Raw genomic sequence first — 21328 nt, 5'->3', positions numbered from 1 at the left:
GGAGGGAAAAGAAACCAGGTTTAAATTCAGCCACTCTTGGCCTCTGTGGTTCTGCACTTTGACCCATTTCTGATAGGAAGAGGATGGTGACGCAGCAGGCCCTCTCCTCCTCAATCTGTCCCTCCACCACTGTTGGGGAAGGCATAAGCCTCCCCCATAGGCTGTTTCTGAGGCCTTTTACCTAATTATGATTTGCGTATACATGTACACAAGAGGACCCCCAAAATGAGAAGCCTGGGGCTCCACAAAAGTTAGCTCCATCTCTGACTCTCCACTTGTGTTTAGAATAAATGCCTGAGCTTCTGAGTGACCCCCATGGGCTGCAGTCTTTGGGGGGCTTCAGGAGAGGGAAGACAGGGCCTAGTCTGCAAGGTCTCTGGAGTCTTGCTGGGGACATAAAACGCACACATTTGAAACAATTAGGAACTCATATGAGAATTTCTTTGAGAGCCACGATGTGGGCTATGGACCATGGGTGAGAGCGGGGATCATGTGCTTAAGCATCAGGGAAGGCTTCCTGGAGGAGGCGGGGGAGTTCTGAGCAAGGTCTGAGGCAAACAGGGTCAAGGTTCAGTGGGGGGTGTTCACCCCAAGGTGCCTTTCGGGGAGGTGCTGCTAACATGTCCTTGTCTTTTCAGCCACAGTACATGTGTGAGGCCATGCTGATCCTGGGCAAACTGCATTACGTGGAGGGCTCGTACCGAGATGCCATCAGCATGTATGCACGGGCCGGGATCGATGACGTGTCCATGGAGAACAAGCCCCTGTATCAGATGCGGCTGCTGTCGGAGGCTTTTGTCATCAAAGGTAGCTGTTAGCGCCAGCCTGGGCTCCCCTCCACTGTGTGCAGCTCATTGCACTCTGACTCCCAGGGCCCTGCTGGGCTCGTGTCCAGATTCTTCACCCCTGGTAGTGCCCATGCCCTGGTACTGGTGTCCAATGTGGATGCTGGTAGTAACTGGCCATGTTGACATTGCCTGGTGCCTGGGACATCAGGAGACTCAGATTCTCGCCCTGGCTCTGTCAACAACGATTACCCTACTGTGTACCCTTGGGCAATCACCTCTTCCCCTTCTTTGGCCTCAGTTTACTTGTTTGGAAGATACGGTTGTAATACCTGCCCTCCCAGGGTTACCATGACCAAGAGGCATCAGCGGAGTTGTGTAGCCAGGTTGAGAAAGGTTTACAAAGTATGACCTCTCACTGGCAGGCTGGCTCTGCTGACTGGCGCTGGCCCCAGAGGAGGTGCTGGGTGCTGTAGGAGTCTGCTACTCCTCAGTTATTTGTTGGGCACCTGCCGTGAGTGGCCCAGGGAGCAGGGGCTGAGACCCAGTGATGAACAGTTCAGAACCGGTTCCTAGAGGAGCTCTCAGCCTTCCAGGGACAAGGGGTGCTCGGGAGGGGATTTAGGGACACAGATCAATGATGTAGGAATTTCATGAGGGGGCTGTGGACAGCCCAGCTGGGGAAACCATGCCATTTAACAGGACCCCAAATGTGTTCAGTGTTAAAGTCATCCTACCCCAAACTTTGTGCTTCAGGCTCCTTCTTCACTGGATCCCTGGCTGCGGGAACCCCTCTGCCCAGCCTGCTGTCAGGAATCTTGGATGTTTGATCGTCTCCCTAGTGCCGCACAAACCAACCCCCAGAGAAAAGTCTAGAAAAGATGGCTGTGGCTCAGTGGGGATTTGGTGCCTGACATTTGTAGAGTATGTGACACCCTCTATTATAGATAGGGACATTCTCTCCATCTTATATGTGGGGAAACTGAGGCCCAGAGAGGATAACTTGCCCAAAGTTACCCAGATGAATGGTGGAGCCAGTACAAGAACCTCCATGCTCTGACTCTGGCCTTGGAATATGAGTCCTCCAAGGCCCCTGCAACACACACTCAGTTTCCCCTGTCTCCCCTGGGTCCCAGGAGGAGTGACTGTGACATCTGTGGAGGGCACACCCTCCTTGACTCTGGCTGGTGGGACTTCCTGAGGGGGTTTGCCCACCCCAGATCCTTGGATCCCTTTTCCATTGGGTCCACACCATGCCAGGAAACCTGGCAAGATGGTCACTGTGGGTGGACCCAGCGCCAGCCGGTGGGAGGGCAGGTGCGTTTCTGGGACGGCCTGGTCTATGGGTGGTCTTCTCCGTTTGCTCTCTCATCCCCCGCTCTGCGCCTCTGGCACAGGCCAGCCTTGGGGGTGATCTGCATTTGGCATTTGGGTCTTTCAGGTCTCTTAGAAACCCTTTCAGCCATGGACGCCCTGAGCGGAACCCCCTTCCTCGGGCTTCCTTTCTGGGACTTTCTCCTGAGCCTGGCTCAGGACGGATTGCCCCCTGTCTCCTGCTCTCTCCTCTTTCTAGCATGCCTCCAGCTTCTTGGGGGAAACACAGTCCCGGTGGTCAGAGGTTCTGCAGGGGAGGTAAGGAGCCGGGCGCTGCCGGCGCGGGCTGCTCGGTCGCGGGCTGTGCTAGCTCCCGTTCCCCAGTGACTGCACATGGCCTTCCCTTTGCCTGCCTCCTCTCTGCCTGTCCTCCTCCCTGTCCTGCTGCAGTGACCATGCCTGCTGCCCGGCATGCTGAGGTTTGCCTGACCCTGCGTGTGCTTGAGACCATGCACGTGGCTACCAGGGTGTGCACGATGTTGATCTGCCTGGGTTTGGGGGATTTGGTGGGTCTTCCCATGCAGAGTAGAGGCCACACCCTTCGGGGGCTGAGGATGCTGGTCGTTGGTCCTGACTCCATCTGTGAGCATAAGGGTGGTGGCAGCAGGGGCCACAGAGTTCACAGAATGCTGATATTTATTCAGCCCCCCTCCATGCCAGGTAGACCCTCGTTGAGTCCCCTCTGTAACCCTCTGAGGTAGTGTTCCCCTCATTCTATGTCACGGATGAGGAGTTAAGGTTGGAAGAAGTGAGGTGATTCATGCGAGGTCTCACAGGAAGTGGCGGAGGCGGGATTTGAACCCAGGCAGCTGGAGCTTGTGATACTGTTGCTGAGAATCCTAGGATGAAAGGAATCAAGTGATCCAGGCCAACCCCTCATGTTACAGTTGAGGTAACTGAGGCTGACAAAAATGAAGCAGCTTGCCCAGGACATCAGTTAGCGTGTATTTGAACTGGAGTCCTCCGTCCCAGACAGCCACTCGATCTTGGGCTCCATTTGATGCTGGGCTGCCTGCAGGAGCCAGACTGACCCACACTCAGCACTCCTGGCCAGACTATTACGCCATGGCTTGACTGGCCATTTTTCACAGGAATCTGCTCTGTGGTTCTGTTTGGTACTCTCTAGTGGGGTGGGGAGTCTGGGTCTCAGGCACACCTGACTGGAGGAGGAGGACAGGGCCTGTGTGTCACAGGGGGGCCTGAGCTTGCCAGACTGGGAGGCTCTGTGGGGGCCCCAGTGTGGAGCGATTGCAACATGGAGCTGCTGTTCTTTTTAGGGGATTCAGAAACAGGCCCTGGGTCTCTTCACCCCCACCCTCAAAAGACATAAAAACACATTCCCCTCACCCTCTTTCCCCATCAGAGTAGAGGGACTGGCACTGTGACCCTGTGAGGCGTCACTCACAAAGGCCCGGCCTTCCTCTGAAATGTGCACCCTTGTATTACACCCAAAGATGCGTTCTGATTCCCGGGAAAGCTTTAGATGTCAACCCAGGAGCCTGAGTGAAGAGGCAGTTGCAGCAGTCTTGGGTTTTCATTAGCCAGAGTGCAGACATCACATGCATATTTGTGTATATAAGGTGTAGGGGAGTACATGACCTCCACCTCCTCTGAGGGGAAAAGAGTTATTGTCCATGTCACGTCTGTTTAGAAACAATAGAAAAACCACATGTTCCCCACTAAGATAGAAAAATAAGACAACTTCATGGGAAGACCTGTTGTTTCCATGTCCAGGTGGTCTGTGCCCAGCCACCAGCACTCCTGGTCCCGTAACATTTGAGTCACACAGGTGCTCAGACTGACCAAGTCCGGCCAGGAGTAGGAGACTGGATTTTAGGGCCTCTTGGTAACCTGGGAGGTGGGCTGGGCCCTGCCGGAGGCTCTGGAAGAAAAACCACCTCTTCCCTGGTCCTGCCTTCAGCTGCTCCTGGCTGCAGAGAAGTCGTCATGTTGACCTGTTACTCAGTAATGCCCTATCCTGTGGCCAGCTGCTCCCAAGTCACCTGTGGCCCCGGGCAGAGCCTCCCCTGCCTGTCAGAATCCCCTGTTTGGTTCTTCATTTCCCAGGTACCGATTTCCTGAGCTCCTCTTGTATACCTGATGTTTGATGGCATTCCCAGAAACGTGGGGTGCAGACCCCTCCCTCTGGAAGCTGAGCCTCTGATGTATGTCTCTGATGTATGTGTATGTAGGGGGATGGGGGGAGGTGGGATGATCATATGTGCACCACCCAGGAGCTTGCAGGGCCCCCCCAAACCCACTGAATCAGAATCTAACCCTTATAACGTTCCCGGGTGATGTACACACACATTACAGTTGGTGAGACACTGCCCTGGAATACTTGTTTAATAAATATTTGTTGACTGATTTTTTTGTTTGTTTGTTTGGTTGGTTGTTTTTTGAGACTGAGTCTCACTCTGTCGCCCATGCTGGAGTGCGGTGGCGCAATCTCGGCTCACTGCAAGCTCCACCTCCCGGGTTCACGCCATTCTCCTGCCTCAGCCTCCCGAGTAGCTGGGACTACAGCCCAGCTAAGTTTTTGTATTTTTTTAGTAGAAACAGGGTTTCACCATGATACCCAGGATGGTCTCAATCTTCTGACCTCATGATCCTCCCGCCTCAGCCTCCCAAAGTGCTGGGATTACAGATGTGAGCCACCACGCCCAGCCTTGTTGACTGATTGTTAACCTTCATCTCTCCTCTGTAAATGGGAGGTGGTTGTTATGCCCATTTTGAGGATGAAGAAGCAGAGGAAGTTCATGCAGCCTGTAAGTAGCATTGGTGGCCAGATGGATGTCTCTAAAGCTTGTGTCCCACCTGTAACAGAGGAGCCGGGAGGCAGATTATGGTTGCCTCTAAGACGGGTCACACAGATGAGGACTTTCTCCTCTCTGGGCCTCCTTCAGCCCTGGTGAAGCCCTGCAGTCATTTTCTTGGCATTTGCTTTCCCAGGGCCGTTTATGGGTGTTTGTGGATGAGTTGTTCAGAAAATTTGCTTTTATATTTCAACCTAACATCAGTCATCTTGGTTTAGACTGGAAGCCCACCCCTCTCCTACCCCATTCCCCAGGACCTGCCATGGCCCCCTTGTAACTTCTGCCAGCCCACTGACCCCTGACCAACCATGTCAGATCAGGGGAAGGCCCTGGAAAGGAAATGCTCCCAGCCAACTCCAAGTGCAGGTGACAGATATATCTTCAGATGAAACAGCTCCATTACCATCCTTGTTTGTTTGGTGAAGAGGGAACATCATCCATTTACTCTGTATTAAAAATAATCAGGCCGGGCACGGTGGCTTACGCCTGTAATCCCAGCACTTTGGGAGGCTGAGGTGGGCGGATCACGAGGTCAGGAGATCGAGACCATCTTGGCTAACACAGGTGAAACCTGGTCTCTACTAAAAATACAAAAAATTAGCCAGGCGTGGTGGTGGGCATCTGTAATCCCAGCTACTTGGGAGGCTGAGGCAGGAGAATGGCATGAACCTGGGAGACGGAGCTTGCAGTGAGCCGAGATCATGCCACTGCACTCCAGCCTGGGTGACAGAGTGAGAGTCTGTCTCAAAAAATTAAATTAAATTAAATTAAAATTAATAAAAATAATAAAAAGTAATCTAAGCTGGATGCGGTGGCTCATGCCTCTAATCCTAGCACTTTGGGAAGCCAAGGCGGGCGGATGACTTAAGGTTAGGAGTTCGAGACCAGCCTGGCCAACATGGTGAAACCCTGTCTGTACTTAAAAAAAAAAAAAAAAAAAAGTACAAAAAATTAGTTGGTCATGGTGGCATGCACCTGTAATCCCAGCTACCTGGGAGGCTGGGACAGGAGAATTGCCTGAACCTGGGAGGCGGAGGTTGCAGTGAGCCGAGATCACACCAAGGCACTCCAGCCTGGGTGGACAGAGCGATACTCCGTCTCAAAAAAACAAAAATAATCTAGAATGCTTTCAAGGCCCTTCTAGGATGGCCTGTCTTCAGTGCTGCCCACTCCCTTGGCAGAACCCTCTGCATTTGACCCCATGTGCTCATGGCTGTGAGCCCTGTCTTCCACTGAATTCCAAGCCTCTTGAGTACAGGTGTTCATTTCTTTTGTACCCTCAACCAGTCTCCCTCTCTCCTTTCCTGAAGCCCCACCTGTCAGCCTAATGAGGTCTGCTCCTGGTATCCAATATAATCTATGAAGTTCTTCCCTTCACTTCTTCTTGGGACATTGTGCTTGCCTTTTTTCTTCACTCTGCACATAGCTGTGTCCTTACATTCTCCTCTGACACAGTTCAGGTGCATCCTGTGCCAGAAGCTTCCCTTAGTTGTTCAGCTTGCAGCATCGTCTCCCTCCTCCCAGCTCACTTGGACCTCAGCCCAGTATGCACATCCATTCTCCCCAGTTAGGGGTCAGTATGTTCCTTCCGCCGAGCGTCTGACCTCTTGCAGTTGTATCCCCCAAGGCTCCTGGCCTGCCTCCCACAGGAGGAAGTAAAATTTGTCAGCAGTTGATTCAGCAAACACCTGCTGGGGATGCCAAGTTAGGGTCACTTCCCTTGAGGGAGTGGCAGGCGGGTGAGCAAAGCTCCAGGAGGGATGCAGCTCCAGGAGAAGCAGCTGTTTGGAAGACCCCAGAGTGGCTGGTCTGCTGCTCCTGCCATGGCTTGCTGGGGCAGTGTGGCAGACTTCCTGCCTGGCCGTGGTGTCTCGGCCATATGGCTGTCCCTAGTTTTGTCCTGTGGGAAGCTCTGCCTTGACTCTTGGCCTTTTGGCCACCAGAAAGGGCCATTTGTGAAGAGTCCCCTCTGGGCCACTGCTTCTGGGCAGCCCAGCCCCTGATGGGAGTGGAACACTTGAGCCTACCTTATGGGTTGAACAGTGCAAGGACTTGTTTGCCAGGTTTGGGGTCTGTCTGCCTCTACAGCTCCCTAAAACTCTGTAGTAATAAGCCTTTGGGCAATTGGCATTGCATCATCTTCATGGCTGAGAACCTAGAGCCAAAGATTGTGTTGACTCTAAGTCCATGGATCTAGATCCAGGCCTTGAGGGTCTGTCCCTCAGCAGCAGGCCTCGGGGCTCCTCTCAGGCACCCACCCCTGGTTCTCTAGCAGTGCAGTGAGAGCTGCAGCAGGGGGTCCATGTGAGGTTTGCATGGGGAAGGATTCAGGCCTTTCCAGTCTTGTCTCCTAATAGAGTCTGGTCCCCCTGTCTCCTCTGGCACTGCCTTCAGCAAGGACAGGGAATTTTCAACTCCAGTTATCTGACTTCACTCTCAGCTGTCTTGCATTGTTTTATATAGACAAAACTTTCCTATTCAGAGGGGCTGCGAGGAGTGATGCTTGTAAGGCTTATTTTTATAGGGCTTAGCATAGGCTCCAAGAAGCATCTGGCATAGGCCGGTATCCTGAAGTGTTCTACCACATGCCCAGTGTCTCACCTCAAGACAAAATAGGCTGCATTCCAGCCGGTGGTGCTGCTGCTGTGTATCTGGAATTCCAGTTTCTTAGCTGGGAGATGGCAAAGTCCTCTCTGCCCCACCTGACCTCAGCCCAGCCAATTTTGTATTTCAGGAATTGTCCCCTCGGGCACCATGCCTCTGGGGATCAGTTTCTGCGTAACCAGACTTATGGTTGTAATGACAAACATGCAACTACAACTAGTTGGAAAGTAGCAACAAAAAAGAGGAGAGACTGGATATTTATGGCCCCTTGTAACTAGAAAGTTGTTGGAGCAGCATGGCATCAGGCATAGCTGAATCTGGGGGCTCAGCGAGGTCTGTTGAGGTCGTCCTCAGCAGCTCCAGGAGCACATGGTTCTTGCAGCATGGCACCCACTACCTCAGAAGGAGAGAGTGCCTGGGGAAGCTTCTCGTGGAAGTGGCTTGGTCTCTTGCCCACCCTGGAGCCAATCGTGGTGCCCAGCACCTAGGATACTGAGCTGGTACCAGGGGTGGGATTTCCCCCACCCGAATCCTGTGGACTGAGATGCAAGAATGATTCCTCAAAGGAAAACCAGGGTACAGTTACGAAAGTAGGTGAAAGGCATGGAGGCAGAGCACCAGAGTGCAGGCAGCAATGATTCACCTCAGGGTACACCAGTAGTGGAAGGGTCAGGCTGTGGACGTCGCTCTCTCTGACTCCAGCATTCGGGCTTGTTCGATTGAAGCACTCTTGCAGAGGCAGGTGAGATCCAGCTAGTTGTGGGGCCTTCACAGGTGAGCTGGGTGGTGAGCCTGAACTTGAGGATGAATCACCGACAGTTGAGTGGAAGAGGTGCCTTCCAGCGAGGGAAGGCCAAAGGGAAGCCCCAGGGGGAAAGAAGGGGAGGTGGCTTGTTTGGAGGTGCAGTGTAATCATAATTCTTGGAGCCAAGAGGAGGTGTGTGTGGGATGGATTGGGAATGAGCGTGAGGGCCAGGTGGGCTCCACAAGAGGGCCCAGAGCAGAGAGTCCACGGTAAGGCTCAGGGTGTCTCTCTTTACTGGGGTTCTAGAACTTTGGCTGCAGGTCACCACACCATGAGGTGCAGCACAGCCTGTTCTCCCTCAAATCAGGCTCACCTATGGGTCAGCACGCTGTCTGTGGTCAGCATGCTGTCTGGGGCAATCTTCTCTAGGGTCTGGAGCTGGGGAGTCTGGGCCCTAGACTAGGATGAAGCCTTTGTGGATCCAAGGTAACGAATCACCCACTTTTTTGTTGGTCTGAACTCCGAGGGTTATTCACTGGCTTTGACTGGCTTCCAGGATGTTTCAGGGCCTGCTCTTTGGACGTCTCCAGCTTTAGCCGGTTCAGCCTCCCCAAGCTCCGGTGGGTCTCTTCCATTTCTCCAGCCCTAGCTCAGTGTGCCAGTGGCGTGGAGAGTGACTCATACTTCTCCAGCCATTCATTCTACCTTGAGCCTGGCAGACTTTAGTCATTGGTGCCTAATTTAGGGTTCATTGTGGCTCCACAGATAAGAGCGCAGGCCTCTTGAGAACCTGTCCTGCCCCCAATGTCAGCCTGGCTGGCTTGTGTTCTCCTTTACCTCACACTCAGCACCAGGGAGGTCCTGGTGCCCTGACCCTAGTACACAGGAACTCTGCATTGCAGTGACATGCTAGGTTGTGAAGCTGCTGTGCAAAGTCAAAAAAGGTGAAATGCCCTCAGCAGCTGGAAGGATTATGATCTGCAGATTCTCTTCTCCCAGCCCCTTGAAGGTGGGCTTCTTTTTTTACTCTTCTTTTTTGTCAGTGTAACCCCAAGCTATTCTGCTGTCACCTGGAATTGTGTCTCTGATTACAACTTTTAAAAAAGAAAGAACACTACACTGCTTCCAGGACAGGATATGATAGCATATTTGGTTTTTGTGTTTTTAGCCCTGGTATGGCGGGAATTCACTGTTGATTTTGGCTTCCCTCTCCAAGGGGTGTGGGCTGTGTGCCTCACACGGACAGGAGCTCAGTCCTTGTGGCACTGCTGTCCTGGCCCCAGGTGAGAGGCTGGCTTCCAGATGCCGAAGGAGCAGGCTGCTAGGGGATCAGGCCTCATCCAGCCAGAAACCTGGATCTAGTTGACACTGGTGCTTTTAGCTGAGGGGTCTTGGAATTAATCAGTTTTCCCTGGATTCAAATTTTTTTGTTTGTTTGTTTAGATGGTCTTGCTCTGTCACCCGGGCTGGAGTGCCAATGATACGATTTTGGCTTACTGCAACCTCTGCCTCCCGGCTTCAAACAATTCTCCTGCCTTGGCCTCCAGAATAACTGGAATTACAGGCGCGTACCACCACGCCCAGCTAATTTTTTGTATTTTTAGTAGAGATGGTGTTTTGCCATGTTAGCCAGGCTGGTCTTGAACTCCTGACTTCAAGTGATCCACCCGCCTCAGCTTCTAAAAGTACTGGGATTACAGGCTTAAGCCACCAGATGCCCCGCCTAGATTTTTTATTTGTAACTCTGGAGAAGGGTTAAACCCCTACCTAAGAGGTTATTGTGAGCATCACTTGAAAATATTTTCTAAGTGCATACTTTTTTTTTTTTTGAGATGGAGTCTCGCTGTGTTGCCCAGGCTGGAGTGCAATGGCGCGATCTCAGCTCACCGCAACCTCCACCTCCTGGGTTCAAGCAATTCTGCTGCCTCAACTGGGATTACAGGCATGCGCCACCATGCCTGACTAATTTTGTATTTTTAGTAGAGATGTTGGTCAGGCTGTTCTCGAACTCTTGACCTCAGATAATCCTCCTACCTCAGCCTCCCAAAGTGTTGGGATTACAGGCGTGAGCCACTGCGCCCAGCCAGCATACTTTCTATGCTTTATACTATTTCATCTAATTTAATGATCATGGCTACACTACGAGCTAGGCATTATTAGTAACTCCATTTTTGTATTTGCGGAAATAGACTTAGCACTCTCTGAACATTTTGAGGTATATCCTTCCAGTCTTTTTTTCCCTATAGGCTTACATGTGCTTTTAAAATGTAAGTTCGTACAGTCATGTTTTGTAGTCTGCTTTTTAAAAAAGTTAGTATTTCATGAGTCGTTTTTCAATACACCTCTATGTCACTGTAAGTAACCTCATAGCATTTCATTGTAATGTCCTATCATAATTTTGTGAAGTCCCATCATTGGACCCGTATGATAAATCTTTTTTTTTTTTTTTTTTTTTTTTGCCTTTATAAACAATACTGAAATGGATGTCCTTGAAGCTAAATTTTGCATACATCACTTTTTTTTTTTTTTGGTGGAGATGGGGTCTGTGTTGCCAGGGCTGGTCCTGAACTCCTGGGCTCAAGCAATTCTCCCACCTCACCCTCCCAAAGTGCTGGGGTTACGGGTGTGAGTCACCGCCCCCCGCTTTTTCTTTTCTTTTTTTTTTTTTTTAGATAAATTCCTAGAAAGTAGAATTACTGAATCATAGAGTATACATTTTTTGGAGACTTTGATACAGAAGCCAAATTGCCTGTTTTTTTGTTTTTTCTGTTTAAAAATTGTGTTGGGGCCGGGCGCGGTGGCTCAAGCCTGTAATCCCAGCACTTTGGGAGGCCGAGACGGCGGATCACGAGGTCAGGAGATGAGACCATCCTGGCTAACCCGGTGAAACCCCGTCTCTACTAAAAAAATACAAAAAAATAGCCGGGCGAGGTGGCAGGTGCCTGTAGTCCCAGCTACTCGGGAGGCTGAGGCAGGAGAATGGCGTAAACCCGGGAGGCGGAGCTTGCAGTGAGCCGAGATCCGGCCACTGCTCCAGACGGAGCAAGACTCCGTCTCAAAAAAAAAAAAAAAAAAAAAAAAAAAAAAAAAAAAAAATTGTGTTGGCTGGGAAAGGTGGCTCCCGCCTATAATCCCAGTACTTTGGGAGGCCGAGGTGGGTGGATCACCTGAGGTCAGGAGTTGAAGACCAGCCTGCCCAACATGGTGAAACCCTGTCTCTACTAAAAATATAAAAATTAGCCAGGCATGGTGGTATGTGCCTGTAATTCCAGCTACTCAGGAGGCTGAGACAGGAGAATTGCTTGAACCCAGGAGGTGAAGGTTGCAGTGAGCTGAGATTGAGCCACTGCACTCCAGCCTGGGTGGACAGAGCAAGATTCTGTCCCCCAAAAAAACCCAAAAAACAAAAAACAAACAAACAAAAAAAAACAGTGTTAAATATACATACCATAGAATTGACCATCTTAACCACTTTTAAGTGTTCAGTTCGGTACTGAGACATTGTTGTGCAACCAATCTCCTGAACTCTTTAACATTTGCATTATTGTGCAACCAATCTCCAGAATTCTTTTACCTTGTGAAATCGAAATTCTATGCCCATGAAACAGCAACGCCCCGTTCCCTCCTCCCCTAACCCCTGGCAACCACTCTTCTATTTTCTGTTTTTATGAATTTGATTATGCAAGTACTTCGTGTAAGAGGACCCATACAGTATTTGCCTTTTTGTGTCTGGCTTATTTCACTTAGTAAAATGTCCTCAAGGCTTATCCATATTGTAGCATGTGTCAGAATTTCCTTCCTTCTGAAGGCTGAATGATATTGTATTGTACGTATGTATATATGACATTTTGTTTATCCGTTCATCTGTCAATGGACACTTGGGTTGCTTCTACATTTTAACCATTGTGAATAATGCTGCTATGAATGCTAGTGGACTGATATCTCTTTGACACCCTGCTTTCTATTCTTTTGGGTGTACACCTGGAAGTGGAATTGCTGGTATGGTAATCCTATTTTTAAATGTTCTAATTTTAACAGAGTGATCTGTGAGGGTTCTTTCCTACCTGGCCTTCCAGTTTTCCCCTGAGAACTGAGTGAATTGCATTTTTTCCCTTCTTCCCCTGGCTGCAGGGTACCCAAGTCTGGGATTCATCGTCCGTGGATGCTGCAGCTGTACCTGTGCCCTTTTGACAGGCTGGGTAGGTGGGAGGGAAGGGGTTCTGTTGCTGAGGAAGTTTTCTGTTTTCTACCTCTGCATCCAGGGCCCAAAGCTCCAGGGCTCCAAGGGTGGGGCTTCTTGGAAGGGTGGCTGCCTGGGATGTGATGAGTCATTCAGACTGAAGGAGCTGGGACCAGCCTGGTGTTGGGTCTGAGGCTGTGCCAGGATCAGCTTGGCTCCAAATCGAAAGTTCTGAGTTAATGAAAAAGCAAGTCCTCCTCTTGCAAGGGACCTCTCCTAGAGCTGGGTGTTGGCACAGAAAGGCCCTTGCTGGTGGGAATCACAAGGCAGTGCCTGCCCCGCAGGGCTGCGTTACAACCCTCTGATGCCTCAAGGACTGGGCTCAGGGCAGCCCACCTTCATCCTGGATTGAGTGCTGCGGTCTGGCCGCTTGTGCAGAGGCACTCATGGGGCAGAGGGTAAAGCAACCCAAGCCTGGAGTCCCTGAGTGGTCTTCCAATCAGATGTTTGTGGGCAGGAAAATAGACCTTATCAACCAGGGGACACATACAAGGTTGCCTGCCCCTTTTTATGGGCAGAACTGGGTGACTGGACTGTGACCTTGCTTAGGAAAAGCCACTGCCAGCTCCAGAAACTTTTTGGCCCTGTGTATGTTGGAAATTGCTTTACAGAGGACCACCTCAGTGAATGTACCCCTGTACTTTGAACTTTTGTTTCTCTGAGTCATGACAGCTCCCTTCAAAAAGGCATTATCTCCATTATTTTCAGATAAATTTTCATGTAGTGAGATGTACAAATCTTAACTATATAATTTCATGAATTGGACCAGTTTAAATATCCATGTGACCAGTACTGTAACAAAGATACAGAACATTTCTATCACCACAGAAAGTCCTCTTGGGCTCTTTTCTAATTGGTCTCCACCCCAGGCAACCACTGTTTTGTTTTTGCTTTTTTTTTTTAAAGAGATAAAGTCTTGCTATGTTGCCCAGGCTGGTCTCAAACTTCTGGGCTCAACTGATCCCCTGCCTCAGCTCCCACAGTGCTGGGATTACAGACGTGGGCCACCACTCCTGGCCTTATTTTCTACTGGTATAGATTAATTTACTCTTTTGAATAAATGAAATCATACCGCATGTATTTTTTAAATGTCTGGTTTCTTTTGCACAATGTAATTTTTAAGTAATTCATTTCTGTTATGTGTATATGAGTTTTTAAAAAAAATCTGAGTAGTATTCCATTATATAACTATACCACAATTTGTTTATGAATTCTCCAAGAATTTTTTTTTTTTTTTTTTTTTTTTTTTGAGACGGACTCTTGCTCTGTCACCCACACTGGAGTGCTGTGGAATAATCTCGGCTCACTGCAACCTCTGACTCCCTGGTTCAAGCAATTCTCCTGCCTCAGCCTCCCGAGTAGCTGGGATTTACAGGCATGTGCCACCATGCCCAGCTAATTTTTGTATTTTTAGTAGAGATGGGGTTTCACTATGCTGGCCAGGATGGTCTCGATCTCCTGACCTCGTGATCTGTCTGCCTCGGCCTCCCAAAGTGCTGGGATTATAGGCATGAGCCACCACACCTGGCCCAGGAAATATTTTTTAAGTGGAGAGGGAGGAACTCCTTTGGGCCGTATACTTGACTTTGTGAATACGCTCATTCATCTACGCATCCATCTGCATGCTTCCTAAACACCAGGCCCTGGCCATCATTGGGGTGCAAAGATAATCAGAAATGGGTAGAGAGGATGATGACAATGAAGGAAAAAGGCACATACATAGGAGATGCAGCCAAACTGTTCAAGTGGTTTAGACACAGGGAGGCTTAACTCTACCTGGCAGAGTTTCAGAGAAGAGGTGGCTTTCCTTTGAGGTTTTTTTTAAATTGAGATGGGGTCTTGTTCTGTCACCCAGCTGGAGTGCGGTGGTGTAATCTTGGCTCACTGCAGCCTCCGCCTCCCGGGCTCAAGCGATTCTCCCACCTCTGTCTTCTGAGTAGCTAGAGTCACAAGTATGCACCACCAAGCCCAGCTAATTTTTTCTATTTTTGGGGAGACAGGGTTTCACCACATTCCCAGGCTGGTCTCAAACGCCTAAGCTCAAGCAGTCGCCTGCCTGGGCTTCGCAGTGTGCTGGGATTACAGATGTGGGCCACTTTGCCTGGCCTACTTTGAGCTTTCAAGGAGGATGGGATTTGAGGTTCTTGGAGAAGCATGGTGGGGAGGTCCCTGCTGAGAGTGGAAGGAACAAATGCCACACGGGGAAGGTGGAAGCCCCACAGACCATTTTTCCTGAATTCACAGCTTTGCAGTGGCCAGCCCTCTGGAGGCTTGGAACTGGCAGCTTGAACTTGACAGCAGCTGGCATCACCCATTCCAGTGCTGGACCCAGAGGCGTGGCAGGAGGGAGCCCAGTCTCAGCACATCTCTCTGGGGACCACAGGGCAGCTGTGTTGAAACAGATCCACTCTATGTCCCCTGGAATTGGCTGTGCCCTGCCATGTGCGGTTGGTCTCCTGGGCCAGGCCTCTCAACAGTTCATAGGTTCGCCCCACCTTCTTGCAGGGTGAATAGGCTGCATGTCTAGGGAGCAGGGGCTGGCCCAGCTCTGGCAGTGAGCAACGAGGCCTGCCTCCTTGATTCTTTCTCGGTTCCTCTTCCCCCTTTAGTCCTCTGGAATGAGGATCCTCCCCCTCCTGGTTGTGAGTCATTTGGCAGGAGGCACGTTGACATGCGGTGACCCAGGCACCTGGGTCTTTGTGTTGAGCAAGGACCTTCATGTTCTGTGCCCGCCTTCCTCCAGGCCAACGCACCCGAACTTTGGATCTGGTCACACCCCAGCCTGGCAAAGGACAAGGTCACTGAATCTGTGTGCATGGGAATGTGGCTAAGAAAAACAATAATTCCTTACCTTCTATTTGCAGAGCACTTTGTTTTCTGTCAGACATGACCAGGCTTGTGTTTTTTCATCCAGCCAGCAAATGCTTGTCCAGTACCTACTGTGTGCCAGGTGGTAGAAAAGCAAGCACGATTAGGTTGATGTCTTGAAGGAGTCTACAGTCTGGGGAAACATATGAACAAATAAGTATAAGAAATGGTGAGTTAGGAATATGTATAGACTGGGGCTTAAAGGAGGAATGTTTGGTTATACCAGGGACTGTCAGGAAGGGCTTTGTAGAGGAGGTAGCATTTACTAGGTCAGAATGTGAACAGTAATTTTGGGTAGACTTGGTGGGGTGGATACACTCCACGCAGGAGGAACAACTTGAGCGAGTCAAGAAGGCATCCTACAACCAAGCAGTTGGGAGCAGGAGGTCGGGTGTGGATGTGGCAGGTAAGGCGAGAGATGAGGCTGGAGAACTGATACCAGAAGGGCCTGGTATGGAGCCTCCAGAGGTTGGACCTTACCCTGTAGCAGTATGGACCCCTGGAGAGTTTTAGAAGGATCCCCCTGGGGATTAAAGTGAGACTGGAGGCAGGGAGGCCAGTTAGGAGGCCAATATAGTCATCCGCTCAAGACACAAAACCTGATATAAAGTAGTAGGAAGAGAGGAAGGGAAGGTTTGAGGACTTGGTCATTACGTGGATGTTGGGGCTTATAGGGCAGGAAACAGTTGAGGATTCTTCTATTATACATCCCTTCAGTAAGTTCGTCTTCACATGTAAAGTACCTAAAGTACCGTGTGGGCACAAAGACGAGACAGACATTGATTCTCCCCATTGAGAAACAATAGTTCAGAAGGACAGCACTCTCTAGTCAGGTCTATATTAGCTGCAAGTGTCAAAAAAAGGGACAGCGGGAGGGAGGAAGGGAGAGAGGGAGGGAGGGAGAAGACATGGGAGGTATTTAATGGCGCTCATACACTGGAAAGTTCCAGCAGGTAGAGCTTCAGGCAAAGCTGGATCTAGGTACTCAGTCTCTTTAGAAATCCACCCTTCTCCATCATGTCTTACCTTTTCTTTGCATGGATTTCATTTTTTTCATGACTAAGAGTTTATTCAGTATTTTTCCTGTCTTAAAAAAAAGTAACCTGATGCAAATAGAGTTGTTTTTCTGTACAGCATTAGTTTCTAGTATGGCTAACAATGCTATATCCCTTCTTTGTTTCTTACAGATTGTTTTTATTTTTTGAGCTTTTTGGTTTTGGCCTTGAAGCTTTTATTTAAAAAATGTTTAAATTGCAGCAAAAAAGCCCCATCCAACATAAAATTTACCATCTAAGCCATTTTTAAATGTATACTTCAGTAGTGTTATTTATATTCACATTGTATAGACTTCATTTTAAGGCAGGTTTTCTCTAACATTTCTAAACTGATGTCTGATACCAGCTTAACAACCCCAGTGGAAAGAGTGACAATTCTGAGACTGTTTTTTATTGGCCCAGATTGGGCCATGTGCCCACACTTAGCTGATTGCTGTGGCGGTCATGATCATCTGAGATTGCGGGAGAGGTGGTCAAAAGGAGAGGAAGGTGCTATTACTGATAAATGGGAAAGTGGTCGTCCCCTGCAGGCAGAGACCTGAGCATGGGTAACTTCTGCAGGGAGGAACTGTTGGGTTCCATGGGAAGCGTGCATGTAAAATGCTGCATAACTTGAGCACCTACTGTGTGAGGTGCTGTGCAAGGGTTGTGGTTGTCCAAAAAGGTTCATATTTGCCCCCATGGAGCTTTCAGCTAGTTAGGGAGAGAAGAGCTGGCCAGAGATTACCAAAATACAGTGTAGAAAATGGTGAGCACCAGGAGAGTGGATGTTTTTCTTCTAACAACTGCAAGTGTAACCAAGTAACCCCATCTTCAGGCCAGAATTCATTGTGGCCCAGGTGGTATTGGGTCCAGATAGTATTATGGTAAAAGATCCTCTTTTTCCTAGTCATGGGCTCACAACTGTATGCTTTTCAATTAACCAAAATGCACCCCAAGGGGCTCTTTGAGGGGCCAGAGACCTTGTTGCCAATGTCCAATCCTATTCCCTCTTTAAATGCAAGGCCCAGGAACAGAATGGAGCCCCTGAAAATGAGGCTTGTGGAACAGCAAAGTGAAGGGAAGGGGAGAAACTTGTCCTTGCATTTTACGGAAGAGATAAGAGTATGAAATATCTGGCTGGCTTTTGCAGCACAGCCGGGTTCTCCAAGAGTGGCATGACAGAGAGAATGGAAAGAGAGAGGAAAAAGTAGAGTGACAGAAGAGGAGCTTGAGAGCCTTCCAGCCACCACACGGTGCAGGGATACCCTTGCTACCCTCATTTATCCCCTGTCAGGGAGGGCCTCAGTGCCCAGTGTGGCGGAGGACCGATCCCTCCCACTGCCGCAGGTCACCGGTTGAGGTGAACTGTTTCCACCCGGAGGGAGCTCAGGAAAGAAAGAAATCAGCCTGTATACAAAGTCATTACATTCACACAAACAAACGGCTTCCACACAAAATCCCCAGTCTGAGTAGAGGGACTCCAGGGCCTGAGTGGAGTTCTGAACCCCCTGCCTCAGCTGGAGATACCTTGACAGGCAGCTGAGTCCCTATAGTGCCACAGATGCAAATGCTCAAAATGCCCAAATGATGCCGGTAGCGGCCAAGTCTTCACAGAGTGAAGTCCCAGGGACACCCAGAAGAGGCAGAAAAACGTCAGGTATAGTCTAGCTTGCTCACCCAGTTTCAAGGTTGCTGGCTTCTTCAGAGGTCACTTTCTTTGTACCAGTGAAGCATTGGAGGCAGCAGATGTCATGCCAGGGGGTGAAAGGGAGGTTCCCCAAAACAAGAACATTTTGGCAGCTGCTGAGAAATCCCCTTAACATTTCTATTCTAGAGTCCAGTAGCCAGGAGCAGCTGGCACTCCCAGGCATCCCCCACCTTGCCTGGTAGTGAAACCAGGCTGATGGGCTCAGTCGTCCGAAGTGTGCTGCAGTCCTCATAGGGGCCACCAAAATTGTGACTGAAACGCAGTTCAGTCACTCGCCACTTGCAGAGTCCAGTTAACAAGAGTGAGGTCTGGAATAAAGAAAGTCACTTTATTCCAAAGCTTAGCTTAGGGGAAGAGGTACAGGCTCCTGCCTTAAAAGATAACCACTTCACTTCCTGGGCAAAAAGCCGGGGCTTTTAAAGGGGGACTTGGCATGAACGCCATGCAGAGGAGGGAGCAAGCAAGTGCAGGGTCTGCATGGCTTGCCTTGGTGCCTTACCTAGCAGGTAGTCGAGCTGGCACCATCGTGGGCAGAGCCAGGTTGTAAAGTGAGCATTGCTTCAAGATACTCTCCGGTTGGGAGAGAGTTCGTTCTCAGTCACACTTTAGGATGTGAATTGACTGTTACCTCTAGAGGCAGTCTCCTGGTGGGAAAGCTCTGGCTCTGGAGCTTCTAAGTCAGCACATGGATAAGCTTGCTGTGTAGGGAGTGTCTGGTGAAGGGAAGGTAAAGGTTTTGCATTTCTAAAGAGCTAAGTAGGAAGTGGGGAACAGGAAAAGGAGGAAAGAGGAAAGAAAAAAATACGTTTTTTTAAAAAACCTCCTTCTCTTTTGCTTAGAAAAATGGGGATACTCCGTTACAGAGGAGGGGTCAGGAGTAGCTTCCCGGGGAGTTGGGCTGGGGTGATGCAGTGTGATTCCCCACGTGCTGTCCCATCGCTTACTCCCAGCCACTGCTAACACCACCGTCGCTTTAGCTTCCTGCGCCCCTCCGCAGACCTCCACCTCCTCCTGGCTGCACCAGAGTGTGTGCCCCCTCGGACAAGCCCACCCTGGGCCCATGGGGAGGGCCTGGAGTCAGGCGGCCCAAGCAGGGCAGGTCTGAGGCGCCCTCTTCCTCCTGCAGGCCTCTCTCTGGAACGCCTACCCAACTCCATCGCTTCCCGCTTCCGCCTGACGGAGAGGGAGGAGGAAGTGATCACCTGTTTTGAGAGGGCCTCCTGGATCGCTCAGGTGTTCCTGCAGGAATTGGAGAAGGTGAGCTGGAAATAACACCGTGGTAGGAGCTGCTGTCTATTGAGCACCTATATCTACAGATCCCACTAAATCCATAGGTCACCTGTGTGCTAATTAGAAGGCACCTTCTCTGTCCCCCAAAGACACTCTACTTCATAGGTTGGAAAACTCATTATAGTATACTGATTTCACTAGAATGAGACTCTTTACTGGAAAATAGTTTAATAGATAAATGAGTCCATGCCATCTGCTAGGCACCAGGAACTCCTTGGTGAGCTCATCTTGCAGCACCAAACATAACAGCCCTGTTTGTATCCGTTAACTTGTTGACTGCTCACAGCCACCCCTGAGGTGGGTGTTGTACTTATCCCTGTTTAATAGATGAGCTTTAGGAGATTGAATCATTTGCTCACCATTCGTTCCCTGGCAGGGGTGGTGTCCGCCTGGGTCTTGCAGCTGGACATCCTTCCCTGCTCTCGGTGTCCCAGAAGCTCCTCCCTGGATCCTGTGGGGAAGCAGGATCTTGGGATTCCTTCTCTGAGCCTTTCAGAGGCTGGTGAAAGAGCTGGTCACCAGGGCCCTGGCAGTTTTCAGATCTCCCTCCCTCTCCATTCCCTATGATGGGTCTGAGTTAACTCTGCAGGGTATCAAGTACAGGTGGTAGCAGTGTTTGTGGTAAGTATCCCAGCCCTTCCCCTTCTGGGAGGCTCTGGTTGTTTTTTTTTTTTTTTTTTTTTTTTGCTTTTAATTTTTATGCATTTTATTAATTATTATTTTTTAGATGGATTCTTGCTCTGTCACCCAGGCTGGAGTTCAGTGGCACGATCTCAGCTCACTGCAACCTCCGCCTCTGGGTTCAAGCGATTCTTCTGCCTCAGCCTCTTGAGTAGCTGGAACCATAGGCATCTGCCACCATTTTTGTATTTTTAGTAGAGACAGGGTTTCACCATGTTGGCCAGGCTGGTTTTGAACTCCTGACCTCAGGTGATCTGCCTGCCTCAGTCTCCCAAAGTTCTGGGATTACAGGCCCGTGCCCGGCCTCCATTTTATTCTTTTTCCCTCCACATCTTAATACTATGCCATGAGGGGTCCTTAGTTCAATGCTAAGGGGACAGGAAACTGTATTCAACAGAGATCCTGCTAGCCCTTCTTGAGTGCCTGCTTTTGTGTCAGACACAACTCCAAGCACTTTACATTCATTCTGTGATTTAACCCTCACACTGACTGGATGAAATAGGCCCTGTTGTCGTTCCCATTTTACAAGTAAGAAAACAAATTTGAGGAGGAGTTAGCCTGCCAGAGCTTACCTCGTTAATAAGTGGTATTGGCAGGATTTGAACCCAGGGAGTGTGGCTTGAATGCTCGCAGGGAAGATATTGGGGGTGATGCTTAGGTATGCTGTGGAGTAGATATTTAACATGTTAGATGGAAGGTTCTAGAGCAGAGTAGATTAGGGTTGGTGCCCTGAAGGAGGAGGTGGTCATGGACTGAGAGACTTAGAGCCCAGGAGACACTTGCACCTCACCTGCCTCAGCAGATGCCAAAATGTCAGTCCGGTACCCATTTTTGTGATGGGCCATTTCGGAGGAGTCTACCCCAGGCCAGGTCATTTCCCCTAGAGCAGGATTCTCAACCTCAGTGCTGTTGATATTTGGGACTGGAGAATTCTTTGTTGGTGGTGGGGGCGGGGGGCTGCCGTGTATATTATAGGATGTTTAGCAGCATCCATGGCCTCTCCCCACTATGCCAGTAGCACTATCCCCCTCGTTGTGACAACCAAAAATGTCTTCAGTTACTGACAACTGTCCCCTGAGGGCAAAGTCACCCCCCTGCTGACAGCCACTGCTCTAGAAGATGTCTCCTTGATTGGACTTCAGGAGGAAAGGAGAAGTGACTGATGGGCTCAGCAAATCTA

At 49.9% G+C, this 21328-nt stretch overlaps 1 protein-coding gene across 4 annotated transcripts in view; it reads left to right on the top strand.

The window, feature by feature from the left end:
• Positions 1 to 21328, top strand: part of TTC7A (tetratricopeptide repeat domain 7A) — a 156971-nt gene that overhangs the window by 36395 nt on the left and 99248 nt on the right. For 3 of the 4 annotated variants that reach the window (XM_050754727.1, XM_050754726.1, XM_050754728.1), the window contains exons 3-4: positions 639 to 807; positions 19304 to 19434. In XM_050754727.1, the coding sequence (XP_050610684.1) occupies positions 639 to 807; positions 19304 to 19434 (300 nt within the window). Of the gene's footprint in view, positions 1 to 638; positions 808 to 2358; positions 2418 to 19303; positions 19435 to 21328 lie in introns of those variants that run through there. The other variant, XM_050754729.1, reaches the window with a different exon arrangement.

The sequence above is a fragment of the Macaca thibetana genome, chromosome 13, assembly GCF_024542745.1.
Source record: "Macaca thibetana thibetana isolate TM-01 chromosome 13, ASM2454274v1, whole genome shotgun sequence".
Taxonomy (NCBI): Eukaryota; Metazoa; Chordata; class Mammalia; order Primates; family Cercopithecidae; genus Macaca; species Macaca thibetana.
Note: the sequence above shows the minus strand (reverse complement) of the source record. Positions and strands in the feature narration are given on the sequence as shown.